This window comes from Bombina bombina, chromosome 3 (genome assembly GCF_027579735.1).
Source record: "Bombina bombina isolate aBomBom1 chromosome 3, aBomBom1.pri, whole genome shotgun sequence".
Lineage (NCBI taxonomy): Eukaryota > Metazoa > Chordata > Amphibia > Anura > Bombinatoridae > Bombina > Bombina bombina.
The window spans coordinates 348,587,453-348,615,042 of record NC_069501.1 but is presented as its reverse complement, the minus strand read 5'-3'; the positions used below and the strand labels follow the sequence as shown (position 1 = coordinate 348,615,042).

The window sequence follows — 27,590 nt, the reverse complement described above, 5'->3', positions numbered from 1 at the left end:
AGAAAAAAACTAAGACTGTCTCAATTGTTGCTGGAAATCATAATGAATAAATGACAGATATCTCTAAATATAAATATATCTTTACCTTCTGTATGATTTTAGCAAGTTATTAAATGTTTGTTTAATCACACACGTGTTTTATAAGTTTATAAATAGATAAGAAGCTTCTATATATCAGCTTATATATATCTGTTCTAATACCTTTTTCACGCTGAATGTTGATAAATTACTTAGGACTACCTGTATCAAACATACAAATGTAAGATCGCAGCACACACATTATACAATCATTTATTTTCTAAAATAAAACATAATCCAATTATAGAATTTAACTAAACGCTCTACCCGTGCTAATTTAGCGCTGGACTATATTCACTACATAGATATCTCTAAATATATTCACAAGTTTTCTAGTTTTAATTTGTAAGACATTGAAGTTCTGAGCCAATAGGCAACAAAAAAGGTTTTAGTATACAGCTCAGAATTTGCTATTTTGTATTTTATTTTTTTACATGATGCATGGGAAATAATAAAACAATGAAAAATGTATGTGAATAGTTCTAAATGTGATAACTTTTAATAGTATGAAGCAAAAAATGATGAGAGCTACACTTAGTAAATTATATATATATATATACTGTAAATAAATCAAACTTAGCATTTATTGAGTCTATATAAAAACACAGGTGTAGACCCACATGCTGCTAGTGCAGCTTACTAAAAAAACATAAGCAGGTAAGTAATCCTGCGCATTGAGGCTTAGAAGCCATAATCATAGCTTATCCCTAACAGATGTACCAGTATACAGTGGGGAAAAAAAGTATTTAGTCAGCCACCAATTGTGCAAGTTCTTCCACTTAAGAAGATGAGAGAGGCCTGTAATTTTCATCATAGGTATACCTCAACTATGAGAGACAAATTGTGGAGATCTGGAGACTGGCTAGGCCACTCCAGGACCTTGAAATGTTTCTTACAAAGCCACTCCTTCATTGCCCGGGCAGTGTGTTTGGGATCATTGTCATGCTGAAAGACCCAGCCACGTTTCATTTTCAATGCCCTTGATGATGGAAGGAGGTTTGCACTCAAAATCTCACAATACATGGCCCCATTCATTCTTTCATGTACACGGATCAGTCGTCCTGTTCCCTTTGCAGAGAAACAGCCCCAAAGCATGATGTTGCCACCCCCATGCTTCACAGTAGGTATGGTGTTCTCTTTCCTCCAAACACGACAAGTTGTGTTTCTACCAAACAGTTCTACTTTGGCTTCATCTAACCATATGACATTCTCCCAATCCGCTTCTGGATCATCCAAATGCTCTCTAGCATACTTCAGACGGGCCCGGACATGTACTGGCTTAAGCAGGGGGACACGTCTGGCACTGCAGGATCTGAGTCCCTGGCAGCGTAGTGTGTTACTGATGGTAGCCTTTGTTACGTTTGTCCCAGCTCTCTGCAGGTCATTCACTAGGTCCCCCCGTGTGGTTCTGGGATGTTTGCTCACCATTCTTGTGATCATTTTGACCCCACGGGGTGAGATCTTGCATGGAGCCCCAGATCGAGGGAGATTATCAGTGGTCTTGTATGTCTTCCATTTTCTAGTTATTGCTCCCACAGTTGATTTCTTCACACCAAGCTGCTTGCCTATTGCAAATTCAGTCTTCCCAGCCTGGTGCAGGTCTACAATTTTGTTTCTGGTGTCCTTCAACAGCTCTTTGGTCTTCACCATAGTGGAGTTTGGAGTGTGACTGTTTGAGGTTGTGGACAGGTGTCTTTTATACTGATAACAAGTTCAAACAGGTGCCATTAATACAGGTAATAAGTGGAAGACAGAGGAGCCTCTTAAAGAAGAAGATACAGGTCTGCGAAAGCCAGAAATCTTGCTTGTTTGTAGGTGACCAAATACTTATTTTCCACCATAATTTGCAAATAAATTCTTTCCAATTCAGACAATGTGATTGTCTGGATTTGTTTCCACATTTTGTCTCTCATAGTTGAGGTATATCTATGATGAAAATTACAGGCCTCTCTCATCTTCTTAAGTGGGAGAACTTGCACAATTGGTGGCTGACTAAATACTTTTTTTGCCCCACTGTATACCCTTTTAAAACACCTGCTGCTTAGACATTGGTTAATAACAATTACCATTCTTTTCATTTAAAGGGAAAGTATAAGACTGATTTCAGTCCTCTGTACAGATCCTATTTGTTTTTATTAGTAGCCAGCATTTTGTATTTACCAGCAATACATAAGTCGTTGCTAAAATAATCTTAGGTATATACTGCAAACAAAATATGCTGACAATATCTGTGTGAATGGCAGCAAGTTTTCAAGCACTGCTTGAAAGAACAAGCAGAGTTTTCTGTCATGTTTTTTTTTTTCTTTGTTAATTTTCAGTAGCTTAAAGAAATTGGTAAACCAGTGCTATAAATAAAGGGGACTTTCAGTCATGAAATATAAAAATGTAATGCTGAAAGTACCTTTAATTGCCTGCAACTTTATGTGGAGCTAAGCCCCTCCGGCTGCCCACAGCAAAACATTATTTTCTCAATGAGGTGATGTTTCTACCTCCAAGCCAATAGTGTGCTATCTATATGGAATAATGCACTGCGGAATCTGTTGGCGCTCTACAAATACCTGATAATAATAATAATAATAATAATAATAATGCTGATCGGCAACATGGCTATTGGCTAAGAGGTGGAAACATCACCTCATTGAAAAAAATAGCATTTTGCAATGGGTGGCCGGAGATGCTCAGCTCAGCATAAACTCCCAGGCAAGTGAAGGTATTTTCCGCATGAAGTTTTTTTACACTTCTTGACTGAAAGTACCCTTTTTATTTATAGCACTGGTAATGGTAAATCCAAAACGCAAGGATTTACCATCAAGTAGGCAGTGGATATTTGCAGTGAGAATACAAGGGTGTTTGTATTTTTACTCGCTTTTTTAATGGCATTCTAAGCCAATATGGCTGCCTGAAGAGCAGAAATATTACACAGATATCCAACATCGTTAAGGCAGTGTTATTTGCAACACTAAGTCACTTGCTCTTGTGAACAGTACATCCACGTAGATCGGGGCTGACTTTTTTCATGCTCTACTGGGAATTTAGCTTGTTTGCGGTAGGATTAGGGAGGAGTAAAAGATTCAACACATTTGTAAAAAAATACGGGATGCATTTGTTTGCTCGAAATATAAATTGAATGTTTGCTGAATGTAGCATCTGTATATCAAAATAACATTTTAATTTTCTAAAATTAGAATATTAAAAAATTTTAGACCAGTAAAATTTAGATACTAACATTCCGCATTCAAATGTAAACATTCATTCTATAAAAACATTTGAAAGGCAGAACAAATGTCAAGGAAAACTTTAGGTCTACATTTCAAATGTTAAATCTTCACATTAATTTTAAAACAGAAATGATCTTCATAAAATAATTCAATTCCAAAGTGGGAAGCAAAACAGAATTGTTTGTAAACATGTTCCAAAGGGCAATAATAGTCAAAAAATGATGTTCTAATTTGTTATGGGTGCACCTTAAATAACCACCATTACAAGTGGCTGGCTAATGCTACCACAAGCTTGCGGTTCCAATTTGCGATAAGCCCAATTAACCAAAGGTCAGACCTCTGGTTAAAAATAAAAAGTTGCCCCAATTGCCCCAAAATAAAGAGGAGAGTACAATAAAATAAAACCTAAATATGAGCATTTTTTTAAAAAAAATGCTCAAAGCAGTTATAAGGGGTTAAAGTGAGGGAATGTGGGGTTTTAGAAAAAAAATGGCACCTAATGTGCCTTTACATGGAGGTCAATGGGGGGACTGTGTTTTCACTATAAATATATATGTATATGCTTACACCCATAAACTACCTATGTACCCCTAAACCGAGCCCCCACATCGCCGCCACTCCAATACATTTTTTTAACCCCTAATCTGCCGACCGGACACCGCCGCCACTTACATTATACCTATAAACCCCTAATCTGCTGCCCCTAACATCGCCGACCCCTATATTATATTTATTAACCCCTAATTGCCCCCCCCAACGTCACCGCTACCTAACTACACTTATTAACCCCTAATCTGCTGACCGGACCTCGCCGCCACTAGAATAAATGTATAAACCTCTAAACCGCCACACTCCCGCCTCGCAAACACTATAATAAATAGTATTAACCCCTAATCTGCCCTCCCTAACATCGCCGCCACCTACCTACAATTATTAACCCCTAATCTGCCGACCGGACCTCGCCGCTACTCTAATAAATGTATTAACCCCTAAAGCTAAGTCTAACCCTAACCCTAACACCCCCCTAAATTAAATATAATTTTAATCTAACAAAATAAATTAAATCTTATTAACTAAAGTATTCCTATTTAAAACTAAATACTTACCTGTAAAATAAACCCTAATATAGCTACAATATAACAAATAATTATATTGTAGCTATTTTAGGATTTATATTTATTTTACAGGCAACTTTGTATTTATTTTAACTAGGTACAATAGCTATTAAATAGTTAATAACTATTTAATAGCTACCTAGTTAAAATAATTACAAAATTACCTGTAAAATAAATCCTAACCTAAGTTACAATTAAACCTACCTAAAACTAAACTAAATTACAAAAAACAAAAAAAACACTAAATTACAAAAAAGGGTAGGTAGGGACCTTTATTATTTTGGGGGCTTTTTTATTTTATTAGGGGGCTTAGAGTAGGTGTAATTAGCCTAATATTCTTGTAATCTTTTTTTATTTTTTGTAATTTAGTGTTTTTTTTTTTTTGCAATTTAGTTTAGTTTATTTAATGGTATGTAATTGTAGGTAATTTATTTAATTAATTTATTGATAGTGTAGTGTTAGGTTTAATTGTAACTTAGGTTAGGATTTATTTTACAGGTAGTTTTGTAATTATTTTAACTAGGTAGCTATTAAATAGTTAATAACTATTTAATAGCTATTGTACCAAGTTAAAATAAATACAAAGTTGCCCGTAAAATAAATATAAATCCTAAAATAGCTACAATATAATTATTCATTATATTGTAGCTATATTAGGGTTTATTTTACAGGTAAGTATTTAGTTTTAAATAGGAAGACTTTAGTTAATAAGAGTTAATTTTTTTCGTTAGATTAAAATTATATTTAACTTAGGGGGGTGTTAGGGTTAGACTTAGCTTTAGGGGTTAATACATTTATTATAGTAGCGGTGAGGTCCGGTCGGCAGATTAGGGGTTAATAAGTTTAGGTAAGTTAGCGGCGACATTGGGGGGGCAGATTAGGGGTTAATAAATATAATATAGGGGTCGGCGGTGTTAGGGGCAGCAGATTAGGGGTTCATAGGGATAATGTAGGTTGCGGCGGTGTCCGGAGCGGAAGATTAGGGGTTAATAATAATATGCAGGGGTCAGCGATAGTGGGGGGGGGGCAGATTAGGGGTTAATAAGTGTAAGGTTAGGGGTGTTTAGACTCGGGGTTCATGTTAGGGTGTTAGGTGCAGACTTAGAGAGTGTTTCCCCATAGGAAACAATGAGGCTGTGTTAGAAGCTGGACGCTGCTTTTTTGCAGGTGTTAGGTTTTTTTTCAGCCAGCTCAGCCCCATTGTTTCCTATGGGGATATCGTGCACGAGCACGTTTTCCCAGCTTACCGCTACCATAAGCAACGCTGGTATTGAGGGTTGAAGTGGAGCTACATTAGGCTCAACGCACCCTTTTTTGAGCCTAACGCAGCCCCTCAGACAACTCTAAATACCAGCGTTGTTGGAAGGGTGCGTTGGGAAAAAAAGCAGCGTTAGATACGCGGGTCTTTACCGACAAAACTCTAAATCTAGCCGAATGTAAGTGTGCTCTCGTGAGTGCTTGGCCTGTGGCAATGCGAACTTGAGGTCGTATACGCATTGAGCTGTACTTGTAATACAAACACACATTTATGTGCAATGGTATTACTGAGTGGCGTGCAAATATTGAGCTTGCGTAAGCACAATATTTGCGCTCCACTCGTAATCTGGCCCATAGTAGCGCAGGGTCACTATTCTTAAAATTGCATGCTTAAAGGGATATTCCACTCAAATTTGAAAATTACTTGTATACATTTCAGTTTTGGATAGAAGCACTTTTGTAATATACTTGTATTAGCAAAAATACTTCTAATAACAGCTATAGCTGTTTCCAATGTGTATTTAAGTATGCACCAGCATTTTAAACACAGCACTTGCTCAAAGAGTCTAAGGCACTTGTACGATTTGGTAACGACTCAATTTGTTAATTGCTGACATGATACAAGCCCCACTGGCGCTCTGAGCATCTGCAGTATTTAAAATGCTGGTCCACTGAGAATATCTAGTTATGCTTGACATGCACCTGCAGATAAAATGTTAACACTAAAACAGTGATAACCTTTACTAGAAGCATTTGTACCAATACATGTATATTGCAAATATGTTTCTATTCAAAGATGTAATTCATTTATTTACATTTAAATTTTGACTGCAATATCCCCATTAACGAGTTAGAACGTGTAATTTTGTTTTACTATTTTGGCCCATTAAAAAATAAAATAAGTAAAAAGAGGAAAAGAAAACAATGGGTACACAATGGCTTCTCATTTTTGACAACTACAATTAAAATTTGTCTTGCTCAAAATTAGCATAATGTGTAATGCAGACTTAGCATTACATGTTTCAAAAATAAAAAGAACCAAATAAAATTAGTTACACAAATGTTTTCCTTATTGATGCAAAACCCAAAAATGATACACCCACGTCTGAGTCTTAGAAATTCAAAAACTGATCTTTTAAAGGTAAGTGGCTACATTTGATCAATACTCTTATATGTGCTGTTTATAAAACAGAACTTTCATGTTTTATATTATTCTGAAACCATACAATAGTGCAGTGCAAACAACAGCAGGTCACTATTAACTGGGATTACCGGAGGCAACAGACCAATAATATTACTATACTCTGTGTGAAAGCTTATTATAAGTCCTTCCTTTAATTACACAAACAATCTGCCAATCTTTAGTCTGCTCCTCTTAATCTTAAAGGGATATGAAACCCACATGTTTTTTTCTTTCATGATTCAGATAGAGCATGCAATTGTAAGCAACTTTCTAATTTACTCCTATTATCAATTTTTCTTTGTTCGCTTGGTATCTTTAATTGAAAAAGCAGGAATGTAAGCTTAAGAGTCAGACCATTTGTGGTTCAGAACCCTAGGCAGCGCTTGCTGATTGGTGGCTACATTTAGCTACCAATCAGCAAGCGCTACCCAGGTGCTGAACCAAAAAATGGATTGTCTCCTAAGCTTAGATTCCTGCTTTTCAAAGATAGCAAACAAACAAAGAATAATTGATAATAGGAGTAAATTAGAAAGTTGCTTAAAATTGCATGCTCTATCTGAATCATGAAAGAAAAAAATGTGGGTTTAATTTCCCTTTAAATGGTACAAACAGATATTTTCAGCTTCTATTCCTCTGGCTGATTCGTCAGTGGTATTTTTAATTGATGATTAAAGGAATTGTCATGGATAAGAAATGTTGATTGTATGTCAGAAAGCGCCTAATTAAAGGCTATGGGAATTAGGTTTGGGAAATATCGTATATATCTGTTATTCCTAATATGATTAATTCTCATATGTGTAGGAATGTATGCCGGAATACTGTATAGAAATATATACAATTTATTTCTTCATACAATTAATAAACATATAATAGAAACATACATTTAAAAAACATGGATCCATGTGAAAGTCTACAAATATAATAAATTACGATCTTTGTTCATGAAATACACTAAAATAACATAATAGTTCCTAAATCTCTAGTCTTGAGACTATAGTCTTGAGAAAGGCCTTACTGAGAGGCCGAAACGCGTTGACAGTCATTGGTGAGCAGATTTTCATTATTTCCATTACATTTGTAGCATTATTGCACTATGTTATTTTGTTGTTTACAGGTTTGATAAGGATAGAGTCTTTCATCACAGACCGAATACCTTAGAATCAATATATCAACAACAAACCATTTGTTAAGGAGAAGGAAGATTCACACCAATTTTAATTTTCTACACCCATAGAAATCACAGACTTATTATTTGATAAGGATTTGGATTTAATTCATCATTTATTTTTTCTCCATATTTTTCAACACATCTGGTATTTCACAACCACCACAACCACCATTTTGGATTTAAAACACGGAAGAATTTTATGTTTTTTATTAGCTTTACTTTTTGATTTTTGAACATTGGACTTCACGTTTTAAAAGTTTTTTTGAATCTATTTTAGAAGCTTTTTTCACATTTTTTCAAAATATTTTTTATCACTATTACAACACACAAAGAAATTTTGTGTTTCACACTTTATTTTTTGCCACACATTTTTTGTCTCACATTTTTATTATTGAATTCACACCAAATAAGAGACTAATACTGTTTTGAGAATATCAAATCACCCTAACCGGTTAGGGACTACAACGGATTATATGTTTTAATCAATTTTGTAAGAATTTTATAAAAGTTTTTTAGAGATTAATTTAGGAACTGATTTAGAGATTTAGGAACTATTATGTTATTTTAGTGTATTTCATGAACAAAGATCGTAATTTATTATATTTGTATACTTTCACATGGATCCATGTTTTTTAAATGTATGTTTCTATTATATGTTTATTAATTGTATGAAGAAATAAATTGTATATATTTCTATACAGTATTCCGGCATACATTCCTACACATATGAGAATTAATCATATTAGGAATAACAGATATATACGATATTTCCCAAACCTAATTCCCATAGCCTTTAATTAGGCGCTTTCTGACATACAATCAACATTTCTCAACCATTTTTTGGGGCAGCTAGGTACCCCATCTGTCATTAAGCATCATTGGGATATTATGAGCGCTGAGAGATACTATTGATACGATGGTCATGGATAACAAGATTACTCCACTTTTGCTAATTTTGGAACACCTTGGCTTAGTCTGAAGAGAATTACATCTGTAGGTCTTATTTTGGAGCAAGCCTGCTCTTCTATGGCTGCTTCATGGATGATTATATTTTTATTTGGGATCCCTACCAAAGGAGGCTGCAAAAAGACCCAACTTGCTTGTCTGGGTTCAATAATAATATAATAATATGAGTGTAATGTTAATTAGAGCTCAGTAGCTTTCTTTGTCTACTGGTTAATACACTATTGTGGCACCCACTTTGTATTTTAACTATCCACAGTGTCAACTCATAATTATCAGTCAATTATCTGAAAAATAAATAAAGCCATCCCAAGATATCAGCCTACTGGACCTCATCAATGAGATGCAATTGTGGGTCTCAAGCCCTGTAAGTGAGGATTAACCAGTTATTCAAATTTGTGTTTTAATCATTAACAAAGGGCTAGAGACCCATCCCTATGAAAATTAAAAAAAAAGTAAGTAAAATCTTAAAATACATAGAAGATGTCTGTATTGCATCATAAGACAAAACTGCTCATTTTACACCTTGAAATTAAATTAATATAAAATTGAACTTACTCTTGCAACGTTTCTACTCCCTTTTCTTTGTACTGCAGTTCTTGCTTCATCAGAGTCAGCTCCCTTTTTAATCTAGAAAGCTGAGAACAGATCACAAATTACAGAAAAGAAAGTGTTACAGACAGTGTTTAATGATGTCTCCACTAGTAATAGCTCCCAAACCTATACTGCCCCATCATAATTTAAGTCCAAAGTGCCAAGATTGGCTTTTCCTATTCAAAAAAAATTCTAAAAGCCCCCAAAAAGCCATAGAACATTAACTGAAATATGTGACAACATCCTTAAAACAGACATACGTGTACTTTTAACTAATCAGAAGCAAATATTATAGCCCCAATGTAAGATGCTGCAGACAGACTGAAGGAAGTCCCTCCCCCTGCTCTCACACAACCAATTGCATGAGAGCAGGATTTGCCAATCACTATGGTAACACCTAAGGAGGTGGATAGGTTAGGAATCAGTAGTCTTATGGGTGGGACTTACTGGTGGGTACAAATCTTTATGAATTCTGCAGTTTACAATTTGCAATGTTGTGGCCAGTTTTGTAAGATATTGGTTTCATATTGAGTTTTTATTAAACCTAGATTATGTCATTTTAATAATACTGTACAGGGTGAGGCTGATTTCTGCCTGCTGTATTTTGTAGCTGGTGAGGGTACCTAGACTGGTAGCATAGTAAAAATGTAAGTAAAATCCCTTTATAAAATAAGATTGTGGAGTAAAATAAATCATTTTCATATCCAGTCTATCTGCTTGATATTACAGGGCTGTCATCTGATTTTTTTTTCTCAATGCTGAAAAAGTCCTGTGCTCGCCCTTGATTTCCTCATGATCACTACCAATATATGTGTTTATATAGAATTATTTCATCTTATTATTTAAAATGAATTACTTCAACTTACCCTGTCTCGGCGACCGGCTATTTCCGCTTTAATTTGATAGGGATCATACTTTGTGTTTGCTGAGAATCCAGAAAAAGCTATGGAAAGAAACATGAGAATGAATTTGTTATTTATCTACTACAGAATACTGAACATATTTCATATTGTAACAATCTAGACAGTGATCATTTTAAAGCAAGAACATATACATTGAAATGCCTTCTTAAAGGGACATGAACCCCATTTTTTTTCATACTTCAGATAGAGCATATATTTGTAAAAAAACATTCCAATTTACTGCTGTTATCAATTTTGCTTCATTCTCTTGGTATCCTTTATTGAAGGTGCAGCAACGCACTATTGGGAGCTAGCTGAACACATCAGGAAGCCTATGACAAAAGGCCACCACAAATCAGCAGCTAGCTTCCAGCTCTGGTGCTTACCTAGGTGTCATTTTTCCACAAAGGATACCAAGAGAACGAAACAGATATAAGTATAATGGAAAGTTGTTTAAAATTGTATGCTCTATCTGAATCATGAAAGAAAAAAGTTATTTTTCATGTCCCTTTAACTTTTCTTCAATTACAAAAGATTTGATTTATCAAGATACAGAAGGCCATTTTATTGGCAAACCGCAAGCTATTTCTGAAAATACATTATGTAAATGTATACATTGCATCTACAAATATCTACAGTCTACTTGAAAATGTTTGTTGTTTTAAAAGATAGATAATCTCTTTATTACTCTTTCCCCAGTTTTGCATAACCAACATAGTTATATTAATACACTTTTTTACCTCTGTGATTGTAGTGGCTTAGAAACAGGCAGATATTTAGAGGTTTAGAGGTTATAAAGTATATTAATATAACAATGTTGGTTGTACAAAGCTGAGGAATGGGTAGTAAAGACGTGATCTCTTTATTAAAACAATAAAAAAATCAAGTAGACTGTCCTTTTGAATAAAAATAGGAACAAAAAAAAAATTCACATGATTTTTAATAAAGGTAGAGAAAAAAAGTAATGTTTACTTCTGTTAAGCTTTTTTATGGCATATAACCTTTAAAGGACCAGTCAACACTGCAGGTTCTAATTATAAATGTATTCCTTATGAAAGATTATGTATTTCAAACTTTACCTTAGCCATTCTAATGATATAATCACCTAAAACTAACGTTTTTCATTTTTTGCCGTTTTCCCTGTCCTCCTAAGTCATGTGGGTACGATCTCCGAATGAAAAATGCATATACGTATATGCATTTTTCATTCACTGCGCAGCCGCAACCGGAAGTGGTGACGTCACTTGTGACGTCACCCGCACATCGGCATTGCGCTTTTTTGGTGGAGCAGTGCACATAAAAGGATGTGCACTGTCCACAGAAGTAGGAGAGCGCCTGCGTGTCAACAAGACACAGAGCCTGTCTGACATCCAGCCTGCCTGCTGGCTTTTAAATATCTTTAAAAATAAATATCTTTAAAATAATTGTAACACACTAAGGGGTCAATTTAACAAGCAGGGAATGATGACTCGACGCCCCATCGTTTTTGGTCCGCCAGAAACGGAAGTTAAAGGGACATAAAACAAGTTGGGATAGAGACCAAATATAATAATATGTACTTAAATTACTTTACCTGCAAATTTATACTGCAGTGCCATTAACCTTTCTTTTAAGTTTCCGCATTCTACAGCTCTAACTCCCCCCAAACATTTCCTTCTATGGCTGTATCTATATCTACCTTTGCTTTGGTAGAATGCAGAAGTAGACACTCATTATCTGCTGGAGCATGCCTAGATGCAAATGCTGTGAAATACAATGCCTGTGTTTCTGATGCTAAACACTAATAAGGGGAGGTGGATACTTGCCAGCAGTTTTTAAACATTTTTTTTATGCAAACCATTTTTACTTAATTTGCCCTTTTAGGATCTCAACATGTTTTATGGCCCTTTAAGAAGCCGCGATCATAAGACCGATGCTCCTTAACTTCTCAGCCACCTTTAAGGTGGCGGACTGAAATCATCCCGATCCGATTTGATCGGGATGATTGACGGCCCCTGCTAGCAGCCGATTGGCCACCAATGAGCAGGGGACGGCATTGCGCAAGCATTTCACTAGAAATGCTTGGGCAATGTTAAATGCCAACAGCGTATGCTGTCAGCATTTAGCGACCTATGGTAAATTTATCACAAAGATACCAACATGGTTACACCTCTCTATTACATTGGAAAAAGTTTGCTTTAGGTAAATGTCTTTTTTAAGTTGATTTTTTTATGAAAACATAAATTAAACATATATAGAACCTCCAGATTGTATGATGTATATAAATTAGCAGCAATTGACTCCAACTCCCATCAGAACATGATGTTTTGGAAGCAATAATCTTAAAAGAGACATGAAACCCCATATTTTTCTTTCTTGATTTAGGTAGAACATACAATTGTAAACAACTTTCCAGTTTACTTCTATTATCAAATTTGCTTCATTCTCTTGGTATCATTTGTTGAAGGAACAGCAATGCACTACTGGTTTCTTACTGAACACATGGGCGAGCCAATAATAATCGGTAAATATATGCAGCCACCAATCAACAGTTAGAACCTAGGTCCTTCTAATAAAAGCTCTTTTGTGAAAGATCAAGACATATCCATTTCTTTGTCTCCAATGAGGGATCTTTTTTTTAGCTGTTATACCATGAGCGTGGTCATAAGAAAAATGGGAGTATGTTTCCAGTGTTGCAGTAATATCTAATTGCACCAACAGAATAGGAAAGCACCACCATATGAAATGCAAAAAATAAATTAAAAAAAATTGGCACTATGAGCCGTACAGAAAATTTTATTGTGAAAGGGTTAAAAAACAGTTATATGCAACCAATATTACAATAATAAAAATCTTCTTTTCTGTCATATAAGCACTTCAAAGCACATTTTCAAATAGAATTCTGCAAAGTGGTGGTTCCATGTGATTACTATATTCACCTTTCATTAATGTAGAACCCCCAAGCCTCTTGGAATTTGCTCTATTCTTACATGTCTAGCTCTCAACACAGAGAATAGAAGAAGAATAGATGTAGAGCAGAGATAAGTAGGAATTCAAAAAATATCAAAAGGTACAAATAAGTAGCAAAAGGTATTCTTCCCCATCTGTTCCCCATGCACTCTTGATATTTAGCTGAAAACTCCACAGATCTCCCTATTTGCTAAGCATCACCATTGCCTCTGACTCCTTTATAAATATATGTTTAAAAGAAATGAGGTTTCAAATATTGATGCCGCATCATGAAACTGAATTGGGTAACTTCACATCTGTCAACAAAGCTAATGATTATGAGATACGATGGACTGGCAAATCAATTCCAAGATAAATACAGCTAATAATGATTGAGAAAAATAATGAAAAGTTTCTCTTTAAAGGAAAATCAGAATAGAGTGAGAGAGTGGCAGAGGTGGCTATTACAGATCGATTAATCCTAAAGTAGAACACAGACAAGCAAATGGCATTGGGCTTATATGACTCAGATAATTTAAGTATTGCATAAACTTTTTTATTTTAAAGGGTCAGTAAAGACGAAAATTAATTTTTATGATTCAGATAGAGAATGCAATTTTAAACAATTTTCCATTTTACTTTTATTATCAAATTTCCTTTACTCTCTTGATATCCTTTGTTAAAAAGCACACCTAGGTAGGCTCAGGAGCTAATTGGTGACTGCACATATATGCCTCTTTCCATTGGCTCACCAGATGTATTTAGCTCACTCCCAGCAGTGCATTGCTGGTCCTTCAACAAAGAACACCAAGAGACAGAAGCAAAATTGATAATAGAAGTAAACTGGAAAGTTGATTAAAAACATAAATTATGCTTCCCAGATAATTTCCTTTCCTTCTGTATGGGAAGAGTCCACAGCTGCATTCCTTACTTGTGGGAAATACTGAACCTGGCCACCAGGAGAAGGCAAAGACACCCCAGCCAAAGGCTTAAATACCTCCCCCACTTCCTCATATCCCCAGTCATTCTGCCGAGGGAACAAGGAACAGTAGGAGAAATATCAGGGTGAAAAAGGTGCCAGAAGAATACATTTAAAATTAGGGCCGCCCATCGGAGAACATGGGTGGGAGCTGTGGACTCTTCCATACAGAAGGAAAGAAAACTTTCTGGTAAGCATAATTTATGTTTTCCTTTTTGACATGAGAAGAGTCCACAGCTGCATTCCTGACTTGTGGGAAACATATACCCAAGCTCTAGAGTACACGGAATGCTAACAGGAGGGAAAAAAGAGAGGCAGACCCTAGATCTGAAGGCACTACAGCCTGCAAAACCTTTCTCCCGAAGGCTGCTTCAGCAGAAGCAAAAAACATCAAACTTGTAAAATTTGGAAAAAGTATGTAAGGAGGACCCTAGATCTGAAGGCACCACAGCCTGCAAAACCTTTCTCCTGAAGGCTGCTTCAGCAGAAGCAAAAAACATCAAACTTGTAAAATTTGGAAAAAGTATGTAAGGAGGACCAGGTAGCCGCCTGACAAATCTGATCCATAGAGGCCTCATTTTTGAAGGCCAAAGAGGAAACCACTGCTCTCATAGAATGAGTTGCAATCCTCAATGGAGACTTATGTCCCGCTGTCTCTATGCTAAATGGAAGACACTCCTCAGCCAAAAATATAAGGAAGTCGAAGAGGCCCTCTGACCCCTACGCTTCCCGGATAAGATAACAAACAGATAAAGAAGTTTGTCTAAATTTCTTGGTGGCCTGAAGATAGAACTCCAAGGCACAAACCACATCCAGAATTACGTTGTAAATGTTCCTTCAACGAAGAAGGATTATGACCTAAAAAAGGAACCTTAATCTCTTGATTGATGTTGTGAAATGACACAACCTTAGGAAGAAAACCTATCTTGGTTCGTAGAAATGCCTTATCAGCATGGAAAGCGAGATAAGGAGGGATGCATTGCAGGGCAGCAATCACAGATAAAGATAAATCTAGAGAGAGTTCTCTTGTATCAAGTACCAGGGTAGAATTCACGGATACTATAATAGACTCCATAGACATGGGAATATTTCTAACAGATTCAAAAAGAAGAAAGGATCGGAGAGCTTGTAACCTTAAAAGTAATTCTTTCTTTAATAACTTTGATTAAAAAAACGTTACATGGAGAACCGGAACAAAAAGCAGGTGAGTGAAAACACAAATGGCTTACGCATTTCGACTGAGCGCCGTATTCATAGCCTACAGTGCTATGTTTGACACAAACTTAAAAAGGCAATACTTGCATATCATTGGATAAAAACAGAAAATGCCCATCAAGCTGATAGCCTATCAGCAGCACTGAAGTAACCAACTGCACAGGTGAAATTAAAATTTGCATTACAAACAACATGATTACACAATAGTTACAATGTACGTGTAAATACACATTGTCAAGAGTTGTATACAAAAAAGGCTAAAAGTTTACAGGTTAAGAATACAGCCATATTCAGGATGGTAAATAATAAAGCAGGGATGGAAGTACTAATAAACAAATAGATATGGGAAACAACCACCTAAATATTGAAACATAATTTAAAGGTAAACCATATTGTAAAAGAAAAAAAATGTAAAAGAGCATAGATCGAATAGGGCATATACATCATTCCCAAAAATTAATCAAATCATACTTTGAGTTTAACCCATTCGGAATCCTAGTTCCGAATTTGAAAATCCAAAACATTTCGCGTTTGGCCAGAAGTAAATCTACATCACCTCCTCGTTTTTGGGGTTTCACCTTTTCAATAGCTCACCATTTAAAAGTCTCTAATTTGGAATTATGCTTTGTGACAAAATGTTGGACTAGTGGAGTTTATAGACGGCCCATAGTGATAGTGGAGAGATGTTCCCTAATTCTGGAGTTTATGTCTCTACTAGTGAGACCTACGTATATATCGCATTGGGTGCAATGAATTAAATATATTACTCCAAAGGAGATGCAATTCATACACAACTTGATGTCATACGTGGCTCCACTCACAGAAGATTTGAACATTGTGGTTACAAAAACAAAGTCACAGGGTTTACATCTTCTATGTCCGCATCTAAACATGCCTAGAAGCCTAAGCCACGAGCTAGTAGGTTCAATGTTGGACTTGAGTTGTGTAGGAGATAGAATGGACCCCAGAGTGCAGCTCTTTATATTGGAGCATCTAATGCCTTTCTTAACCACAGAACATAAGCCATCATCTGCCCCTAAAATGGAGAAATGTTTTTTAACAATAGCACAAATTTGTTTATATTGGGTGCTGTAACTGGTAACAAAGTGCACCCCCTCAAAGTTTGACCTAGTATTTGGAATATATTTATCTCTCAGTAAAGACTCCCTTGATAGTTTATGTACTTCATTTCTGGCCCTCTTGATGTCCCTAAGGGGATATTTTCTGGCCCTGAGTCTATGTTTCAACTCATCGGCCTCGGTCAGATAATCAACAGGGTCACTGCAATTATGTTTGACTCTGGTAAATTGTCCCTTGGCAACGGCAAAGGTGACATGTGGAGGGTGGAAACTGGAGGCATGTAAAAGGGTGTTCCCTGATATAGGCTTGCGGTACATCCTTTAGACAATTTTACCATCGTCTCCTCCTTGTCTAAGGGACATTTTTCATTCTTTTCTTTCTGATAAAGCCCATGTCAGCAGTCCTCCACTAGGCCAGAGCAAACCAAGAGCTCTTGGAAGCTGGCTCAGTCCTGGAATAACTCCAAGCAGAGCAAGAAGCCTGCCGAGTCTAAGTCGGCATGAATGGGCAGTCCCTGGTCCTCTTCTGGATTGTGTAGGGGGCAGACTGTTGCTCTTTACAGTCGCTTGGTTCAGGGACATGCAAGATCCATGGGTCCTGGGGGTCACAGCTCGGGGTTACAAGATAGGTTTCAAGTCTCAGCCACCCAAGGGCAGATTCCACCTCTCTCTCTTGTCTTCCTGACAGAAAGGAGGGAAGCCTTTCTGGGGTGTCCTCTAAGGAGTTTTTGTCCCAGTGCCTATCACTGTGAGAGGTTTGGGATACTATTCAAATCATTTCGTGGTCCCAAAGGAGGAGGGAACTTTTCATCCGACTCTGGACCTAAAGTGCTTAAACAAGTTTTTAAATGTCTCCTCGTTCAAGATGGAGACAATAGGGTCCATTCTTCCCCTCGTTCGCACTTCCAGTTCCTAAGGTTTGCGTTCCTGGTCCAGCACTTCCAGTTATTGCACTTACATTTGGTCTAGCTACGGTTCCAAGAAATTTTTCGAAGAGTGAACCATTTGCAATCTCTCCTCTGTCTTCTTCGATCCCATGGATGGAAGATAAATCTAGGCTAGAAGTAAGGCAGTAGCTGAAACCAGTCAGCCCATTAATTCATTTGACATATTTCTGTATTTTACCCTTGGGTGAGGACACCCTGTACAATTACCAATAAAGCATTTAATTTTATCCTCAAGCACGGTGCTCCTGTGAAATTTTATTTGATAATTGAGTCCAGGCCTGGACCAAACAAGATAATTCCTTTAAAAGGAAGGGAAAAAAGTCTAGACTTAGACGTCATAACCGCAGACCATGACCATGACTTCAGCCAGAGCCCAACGGCCTGAACAGAAAAAGCTGAAGCCTTACCATTCAGGCGAATAATATGCCTAATAGCATTACAGATAAAAGAATTAGCAACCCTTAAGGCCGTAAATCTTTCCTGAGTAACGTTGAGGGCCCCCCCACCGAACAAATCCTATAAGGAGTCACACCAGAAGGTAGTTTCTCCAGCAGCCACAGCAACAGCTGCCACCAGTTGAAACAAATATCCCGTTTGTTGAAAACATCTTTCTTAACACATTCTCCATCTTTTATACATGGGCTCTTTAAACGAAGAGCTATCCTCAAGTGGGATAGTAATACGCTTAGCAAGGGTGAAGATAGCGCCATCCCCTTTTAGGGACGGAACCTTACAACTCCATTAAGAGTCCAGGACCGGGAACAATTTATTAAAGGGAAAAGATGGGAAAAAGGAATCCAATCCTGTCCCATTCATTCTTAATAATGTTCGCCATCTAACAGAAGCAGAGAAGGATAAAGTACCACCCTTTCCTCAGGAATCAAAGGTTCGTCGGGCAATTTGGCCTCTGAAATCACTGAATTTGCCAAAAACTTCCTTTAAAAGAAAGCGCAAATTCCTAAAACTAAAGTCTGGTACCTCCGCAGCCGGAGGTTTAGAGGCAGCAGACTCTGACCCAGAATGTTCATACTATGAAGTCTCAGAAAGAACTTCATCCTCGGATAACCCTATCAGTTAAATCGAATAAATTATCTGATGTACTCTGGGAAGGAGTGCAATATGCAACCTTTCGCTTGCACTTAGCAGGGCGAGGTAAAGCATTAAAGGCTGCAGACACCGCCGTCTGAACTGCGCAGTAATGTCTAGTGAACAAAAGCCCCCCTCCAGATGGAGGATCAGCAATGCTATGGGAAACTGCATGTGTAGAGGTGGACGGCTCAGTGGTATCAAACATGTTTGATATTATCACATTATCAAGGCATATGGAACATAATTGAGAGGGTGGATCTAAGGCCTCCTCACAATATAAACAGGTATTACTCTCTAGGAATAGAGGGAGTACCCTCTAAAGTAACAGAATCCTCCATCGCTAGGGCAATAACCTGAGAACTATAGAAATAAAACAATCTTATTTTATTAAAAAAAACAGCACCTTTATACCCCAATGGCTGGGGCACTCACCACCTCCTATGACCCAGACAGTACAGAGATTTATGACTCCTCTCTGATAGACTCCCGGTCAGGAAAGAATCACATGGTGCACAATGCAGGACCATCCCTGCTATGAGAAAAAGCGCACCAAGCTTGTAAGCTGCACAGCTCTCAAAGTAAAAGTGAAACCTGTATATTCCATAACAGCCTATGAGCCCATAACATTTCACACATAAAAGCAGCATAAAATCAAATAAACATATAAGATTATTCCCCACTGTTCAATAATCCCCCTCAGGAAATATTAACCTTTGACTCTATACAGATAAAAGGAGTCACACTGTGATCCTGTCTTCTTGCGTTATCATACATGTATAATAAATTAAACGATGTTACCAGAATCTATGCCGTGGAACAGTAACACAGTCCTTCAAGTTTGACAGATAGTAGCGTTGCTACTGACATGGCCTTGAGTGAAGAAATCAGGCAGCAAAACTTGTCAACGCTGATTGATTATGGAGCTGTTAATATGAGTCGGGATGGTTTCGCAGAAAGACTTTCCTTGCATCTCCGGACTCTAACTTTCATCCATGCTCTCACTGAGAGGCTGACAGGACTACTTAAAACTCCAGTCCCATCTCGAAGAGTACTACCCTCCATAAGAGACTCCGAAATCTTCTAACACTTCTCTGTCTCTGTCAAAGAATGACTGGGTTTATGAGGAAGTGGGGGAGGTATTTAAGACTTTGGCTGGGGTGTCTTTGCCTCCTCTTGGTGGCCAGGTTCAGTATTTTCCACAAGTAAGGAATGCAGCTGTGGACTCTTCCCATATTAAGAAGGAAATGGCATACTCTATCTGAAACATGGAATAGAAATGTTGGGTTTCATGTCTTTTTAAGGACTAAACAATTTAGAAATAGTGGAAAGGTAGCAGGCGATTGTTCCAAGTCTCTTTGCTTTGCATAAGGATTAATTGGAGACAATTTTTGAGGCTAACAGGGCTGTACCTGGGATTGCAAGAGTGGTTGCTTGTGTACACTCTCTGGCCTCTGGCAGTTTACATTTATCAAGAGGGTTCAGTTCACCTTTACAAAACCATTTCCTAGCAACTGTGAGGGTAACTGTTAGAGTCTAATTTCCTATTTAATTCAAACAACAGCAATTGAAATGGGTTCGGATGGCTGTGAAAACAAAGCCCAAATCACCTGTGCTGCATACAATCTATTTACAATGCAAATTCTTATATCCTGGAATGGAGGTTAACATGAGATATGCATAAATATATCATTTACTCTGTTTATATTCTACACCTTTTCTGTCAGCGTTCCTACTTCCTTAAAACCTGGTGCAAAATGTCTTCAACCATTTAATAAAGCCAGAAAACAATTTTAAAAGACTTTTCAATTTTCTTCTATTATCAAACTTACTTTTCTCTCTTTTCTTATCCTAGATAGGCTTAGGCGCTTCAATGCACTTTTGGGAGCTAGTTGGTAAATACATATGCCTTTTGTCATTGGCTCACTTGATTCAGCTAGGTCCCATTAGTGCAATTCTCTTTTGGAGAGGGTTTGCAGGGGTTATAGCAATAGCGCAACAATAAAAACTCTAAAAATAGAGGGGTTTTTTTTTTTTTTGTACTTTTATGTGACTTTAATAATTAAAATATTTGTTAAGCATTTGGAGCTAAAAGGAACTACTGCATTGAAATATACCTTAAAATTTGCTCCCCCTATATCCTGCTGCCCGGTCTGAAGGGTGTTATGTGGGATACCTGCGACAGGAGGGTTAGCAGTGCTATGGGTGGGGTTGGGTGAAGTCAGGGTCTCTCATGGTAACTGATGGAGGAAGTTGCATGATCAACAGTGGGTAGATCTACAAACTCACAACAATCTCTGGGATAGAGGGTAGGCAGGGGAGAGTGAAGGTGTAGAACAATTTAGTTTAGTCCATGCATCATATTACAAATAAAGCAAAGGTCTCTGTTAATTTTACTAGTTAACTAGTAGGTATTACAATAAAGAAAAGGTCACCAAACCAATAGTAATTAGGCCACTAAGCTAAAACATGTATTATGAAGTTATTATTAAATCCAAGAAAGGGTAACAAAGTTAATGCTACATACATTATTTCATGATTCAGATAGATCATGTACTTTTAAACAATTTTCCAATTTACTCTGTGTGTTGTACTCTTGGTATCCTTGGTATCCTTTGATTAAATAAGTAAATTGGAAAGTTGTTTAAAATGGTATGCTCGATCTGAACCATGAAAGAAAAAAAAAAACTGGGTTTCATGTCTCTTTACACAACAGACAAAATCTGAAAAGATAAAATTTACATTTTTCTCTTCATCTTCTTGGATGAAAAGTAAATCCTTTCTATGAGAGTATATTGTGGTAGGCTCTTGAGTGTACAAGTGTCTTGAGCACTAAAACATTATCTACATTGTAGCAAACACTGCTGCTGTATAGTGCTTGACATGTGCACACTTAGGCTACTTCAGTATGCTCTCACGTAAATGAGTGAAGTTTGAAAACAGGATACCAAAAGAAAAGTAAATTTGATTTTAAAAATAAGTGTTTTTATTTTTAAAATTGGAAGCTCTGTCTGCATAAATATAATTAAATTTTGACTTTCATGATCCTTTAAAAATAAGAGGTGCCGCTTTCACAAAGGGATAATAGTAAATAAGCCAAATATTGGCTCTGGTGACTGTTCAGCAGTTTGTGTTCTATTGTGATATGTTTTTAATACACTGATAATAAGTTTCCATCATTCTGTGTCCTGCAAGGAGAGCGATTGAAATATTGTGGGATATGTTTACATCATATCTACCAGAATGCTGAAAGTATTTAAAGGACTATTAAATACAGTACAATTACATAATAAGCAAGTGTATAATAAAAAGACAATGCAATAACACTTACTCTTACACTTCCCCCCATTAGCTGGCCCCCTGTATCATGTGAACGCAATCAGCCAATCACAAACTCATACACATTTGCACTGTGAACTTATGCACATGCTCAGTAGGAGCTGGTGCCTCAGAAAGTTTCCATATAAATAGTACGGAAGTAAATTGAAAGTGTCATAAAACTGCATGACCTATCTAAATCATTAAAGTTTCATTTTTACTTTAGTGACCCTTTCACAAAATTTTAGATAAATCTATTTCATACAAAGGCACTAACGGTCTGATTATTTGCCTTTCTAAAAATTATTGAGGGACCACATGCTTCAGATGAGCCTTTTTTCGATATTCTCATCAGCCCAGAGAGCTTTAGAGAATCGTCCCTAAATGTCCTCTCACATAAACATAGGATTTACAGATCCACCGGCACCGCGTATATAATATAGGAAAATTCTGTTCTAAGACATTTCCTTCTTCATTGATAGCTACAGATGTTAACACAGTGTAAACTAAAAAACAAAACAAAAAGCGGAAATATGGAGCACAAGTTTCACATGATCTCACATAACATTTAAAAAAGATTTTTGCTTGTGTATATCATTAGCATTAGCTTTTCACATCTGGAGAGGTCTGCAGTCAATTTACAGTGCTGGAGTCAGAAGAACAGATTTTCTTTATGTCAGTGATAGAGTATGTGATATTTTTGGCAAGACAGAGAGTTGCATCAATTTCATCAACATGCTTTGGATATTTTCTGTTATGTGGGTATCCATCCCTATTCAGCAAAGCCAATTCTATCAACTTATGTCAAACTTGTCTCATGCTTTCTTGCTACTGTTTGTTTTATTATATACTGAACTATACCCGAACTGCAGTAATTAATTATTCCAAGTTTAAATGCTATGAATATTTCACCAGAAGTTGGTGATTTATTTTTTAGCTTTCAATTGACAAAAGCTGGCAAAATGTATAGGAAAATTGTCCTAGTCGAAAAAGGAATGGTAGTCATGCAGTTTATAGGTATTAAGTACAAAATTAAAATTAAGTTGAAGTTCTGATACTCAAGAGCAGGGATAGGCAATATCTCAACACATCTGGGAAATATAAAAAATGTTGAACAAACTTTTTTTTTGTTTTAAAACAAATGCCCATTTTTGGTGACCATTTAAATAACATGCACATAGATTACGAGTTTGAAAAAATTGCAATTTTAGCATAAAAACCGGAACGCAGCCATTACAAGTCTTGTTGGTATAGCTGTACCGCAATCATTTTAGCCTGTAACGCAACGTCAGTCCCGCACTTGCGTGCGATTTCCATAGCGGTGCCATTACAAGTTTTGCGGTGAGGCTAAAATGCTTGCGTTCCAGCCTATACCGACACGATCCGTTCCGCAATCTGAGACCAGTAGTTATGAGTTTTGCGCCACAAAACTGTTACACAAATCTCATAACTAAAATGTTACAAAGTACACCCATAAACTACACTATTAAACTATTAAACTGAGGCCCTCCCGCTTCGCAAACACTATAGTAAAGTTATTAGCCCCTAATCTGTCGCTGCTGACATCGCCGCCACTAATAACATTTATTAACCCCTATTCTGCCGCTCCCCGACATCGTCACCACTATAATGAAGTTATTAACCCCTATTCCCCCACACCCCAACATCGCCCACACTATAATAAAGATTTTAACATAGTAACATAGTAGATGAGTTTGAAAAAAGACAGTCCATCAAGTTCAACCTATACAAATCTAAAATATATACAAAAAGCTCCAGTTAAATTTAAATAATCCCACTAAAAGGTGACCCATTTAATACTAGCAATCATATCCATGAATTTTGTTTATAGACAGAAATGTATCCAAACTATTTTTAAATGTATCTAGGGTATTGGCATTCACTACCTCCTTTGGTAATGAGTTCCACAATTTTATTGTTTTTACAGTGAAAAAACGTTTCCGTTGCAGGAGATTAAATCTCCTTTCCTCCAACCTTAAATTGTGACCTCTGGTCACAAACAATTTTCTTGGAATAAACAGAGCTTCTGCCATCTCTGCATATGGGCCTTGAATATATTTATATAAAGTAATCATGTCACCTCTTAAGCACCTTTTTTCTAAAGAAAACAGACCCAGTTTGGCTAGCCTCTCCTCATAGGTTAAATTCTTTAATCCCCTTATTAGCTTTGTGGCCCTTCTCTGAACTTTTTCTAGTTCTGCAATATCTTTTTTTGCGATCGGTCCCCAGAACTGCACTCCATACTCAAGGTGAGGTCTTACCAGGGCTTTATATAGTGACATAATTATGCTTTCCTCCCTTGAGTCAATGCCTCTTTTAATACATGCTAGTATCTTATTAGCCATTGAAGCTGCTGCCCTGCATTGTGCACCCATCTTTAGCTTGTTATCTATTACTACCCCCAAATCCCTTTCCTCCTGTGTTTGGCTAAGTCTTGTCCTATTTAACTAATACGTTGCCTGCTTATATTTACTTCCAAAATGTAGAACCTTGGATTTTCCTGTATTAAATCTCATTTTCCATTTACCTGCCCATACTTCTAATTATTGCAGGTCCCTTTGTAACGAAAGTTCATCCTGCATTGACCTAATGACCTTACTTAACTTAGTATCATCTTCAAAAATAGAGATGTCGCTATTTAATCTTTGTTCCAAGTCATTTATAAAAATATTAAGAAGAATAGGGCCCAATACTGATCCCTGGGGGACTCCACTGATTACTTTTGTCCAATCTGAGTATGATCCATTTACTACTTCTCGCTGTTCCCTATCTTTTATCAAGTTATTTATCAATAAGCGAACATTTTCAGCTATTCCCAGTCCCTTAATGTTGTGCATTAATTTCTCATGTGGCACTGTGTCAAACGCCTTTGCAAAATCTAAGTATATCACATCAACTGATTCCCCTTTATCTATATTTTTAATATTTTTACTTACTTCCTCATAGAATCTAATTAGATCAGTTTGACATGATCTATTTCTCATAAAACCATGCTGATTAGAACTCATAATCTTGTTTACACGAATATGCTCATCAATATTATCCCTTCAAATATCTTCCCCACTTTTGATGTCAGACTAACTGGTCTATAGCTTCCTGGATCATCCCTACTTCCCTTTTTGAAAGTGGCACCACATCAGCTTTACACCAATCCTAGGGTACCATGCCTGAGGATAATGAGTCTTGAAAAATTAAGAGTAGAGGTTTGTCTATAACAGTGCTAAGTTCCCTTAACACCCTTGGGTGTATTCCATCTGGGCCTGGAGTTTTATTTACCTTAATATTATCCAATTTGTTCCTGATATCCTCTATACATAACCCAGTTAATGGTATGGGCTGGCATGTTCTATTTTGTTCCAAAGTATCATCCAATGGTTCCTCTCTTGTGTATACTGAAGAAAAAAACTGGTTTAGTATTTCAGCCTTCTCCCTGTCACTATTAATCATGCTACCCTCCCCGCATTTTAATGTACCTATATTGTCTTTCTTATATTTTTTTCTATTTATGTACTTAAAGAACCTTTTAGGGTTAGATTTAGAATCCTTTGCAATTCATTTTTCATTTTTAATTTTGGCTAATTTGATTGTTTTTTGCATGCTTTGTTACATTCCCTATAAATATGGAATTTTGAGTCTGTACTATTTTCATTGAATAATTTAAATGCCATACGTTTTTTCCTAATTTCTATTAACACATTTATATTCAGCCACATTGGCTTGGATTTTTTATTTTTATTTTTATAACCATATGGTATTTGTTGATATGTATATTTATTTAACAAAGTTTTAAATGTTATCCATTTATCCTCTGTATTTTTACTAGAGAATACTTTGTCCCAATTTAAGTTATTTAATGATTTCCTTAAATCGTTGAATTTTGCTTTCTTAAAATTAAAAGTCTTGGTTAAACCTTTAAGACACTGCTTATGAAAAGAGATTTCAAATATGACCATGTTATGATCACTGTTACCTAAATGTTCTTTGACTTCTATGTTTGATATTATATCTGTATTATTTGATAGCACTAAATCCAATATAGTGTTACTCCTAGTTGGCTCCTCTATAAATTGTGACAAGAAGTTATCCCTGAGAACATTTAAAAATCTATCCCCCTTAGCTGAATTACTAGTTTCATTGGCCCAGTTTATATCAGGGTAGTTAAAATCTCCCATAATTACAGCACTGTTATTAGCAGCCTTACCTATTTGCATTAGTAGTTGAGTTTCATCCAGGTCACTAATGTTGGGGGACTTGTAGCATGTTCCTAGCAATATTTTTTTAGGATTTTTCCCCCCACTCTTTATTTCCACCCACAGGGACTCTACATTGTCGCCTGTATCAGAAATATCTTCCCTTATTGTAGGTTTAAGGTTAGGTTTAATATATATGCAGATTCCTCCACCTCTTTAATTATACCTGACCCTCCTAAATAAAGTATACCCCTCTAAGTTAACTGCCCAGTCATGTGAATCATCCCTCCAAGTTTCAGTTATACTGATAACATCGTAGTCCTCTTCTGCAACTAAGAGCCCCAGCTCCCTCATTTTACCTGTCATGCTTCTTGCATTTGTTGCCATACATTTAATTTTTATGTACTTTCTGCTGATACTTGGTGTGCTTTCCTCCATACATTCTAATGTGACATTTATTAAGTCATCTCTTCCTTGAGATATCAAAGGAGTGACAGATTCACAGACTGATCTCCTTATTCTATTGTGTTCTAACTGACTCTCCCCCCTTTGCCTAGTTTAAAAGATTCTTTAAACTTGCTACCATCCTTTTCCCCAACACACCTGCACCCATGTCATTCAAATGTAATCCATCCTTACTGTACAAATTGTACCCAAGTGAAAAGTCAGCCCAGTGCTCTAAAAAGTCAAACCCCTTATTTTTACACCATGTTTTTAACCATGAATTAACAGACCTTAGCTCCTTCTGCCTTACTGAATTAGCACACTGCACTGGTAATATCTCAGAAAATATTACTTTGGAGGTCCTTGCTTTAAGCTTGCTACATAACTCACTGAAGTCATTTTTTAGGACTCTCCATCTCCCGCCGATTCCTTCATTAGTACCAATATGTACCATGACTGCAGGATCAGACCCACATCCCTCAATTGACCCCTATTCCGCAGCTCCCTGACATCGCCGCCACTAAATAAACCTATTAGCCCCTAAACCGCCAGCCCTACACATCACAAAAAACTATATTAAACTATTAACCCCTAAACCTAACAACACCCTAACTTTAAATTAAAATTACAAGATCCCTATCTGAAAATAAATAAAAACTTACCTGGGAAATTAAAAAAACCTAAGTTTATACTATAAATTAAACTAACATTACTATTATACTAAAATTAAAATAACTATCAAATAAATTAATTAAATTTCACTAAAAAAAACTAACACTACTAAAAAAATTAAATATACAATTACAAGGAATAAAAAATACTAAATTACAAAAAAAATAATCAGTAAATTATGAAAAATATATATCAAAAGATATATAGATTTTGCGCTAGTGGGTATAAGCTCC

General features: G+C 36.4%; 1 protein-coding gene across 1 annotated transcript in view; it reads right to left on the bottom strand.

Annotated features, from left to right (window-relative positions):
• WWC3 (WWC family member 3) overlaps positions 1-27,590 on the bottom strand; it is a 515,363-nt gene that overhangs the window by 192,062 nt on the left and 295,711 nt on the right. The window contains exons 5-6 of the mRNA XM_053705277.1: positions 10,443-10,519; positions 9,541-9,620 (exon numbers count right to left, since the gene is read on the bottom strand). Of these exons, the coding sequence (XP_053561252.1) occupies positions 9,541-9,620; positions 10,443-10,519 (157 nt within the window). The remainder of the gene's footprint in view (positions 1-9,540; positions 9,621-10,442; positions 10,520-27,590) is intronic.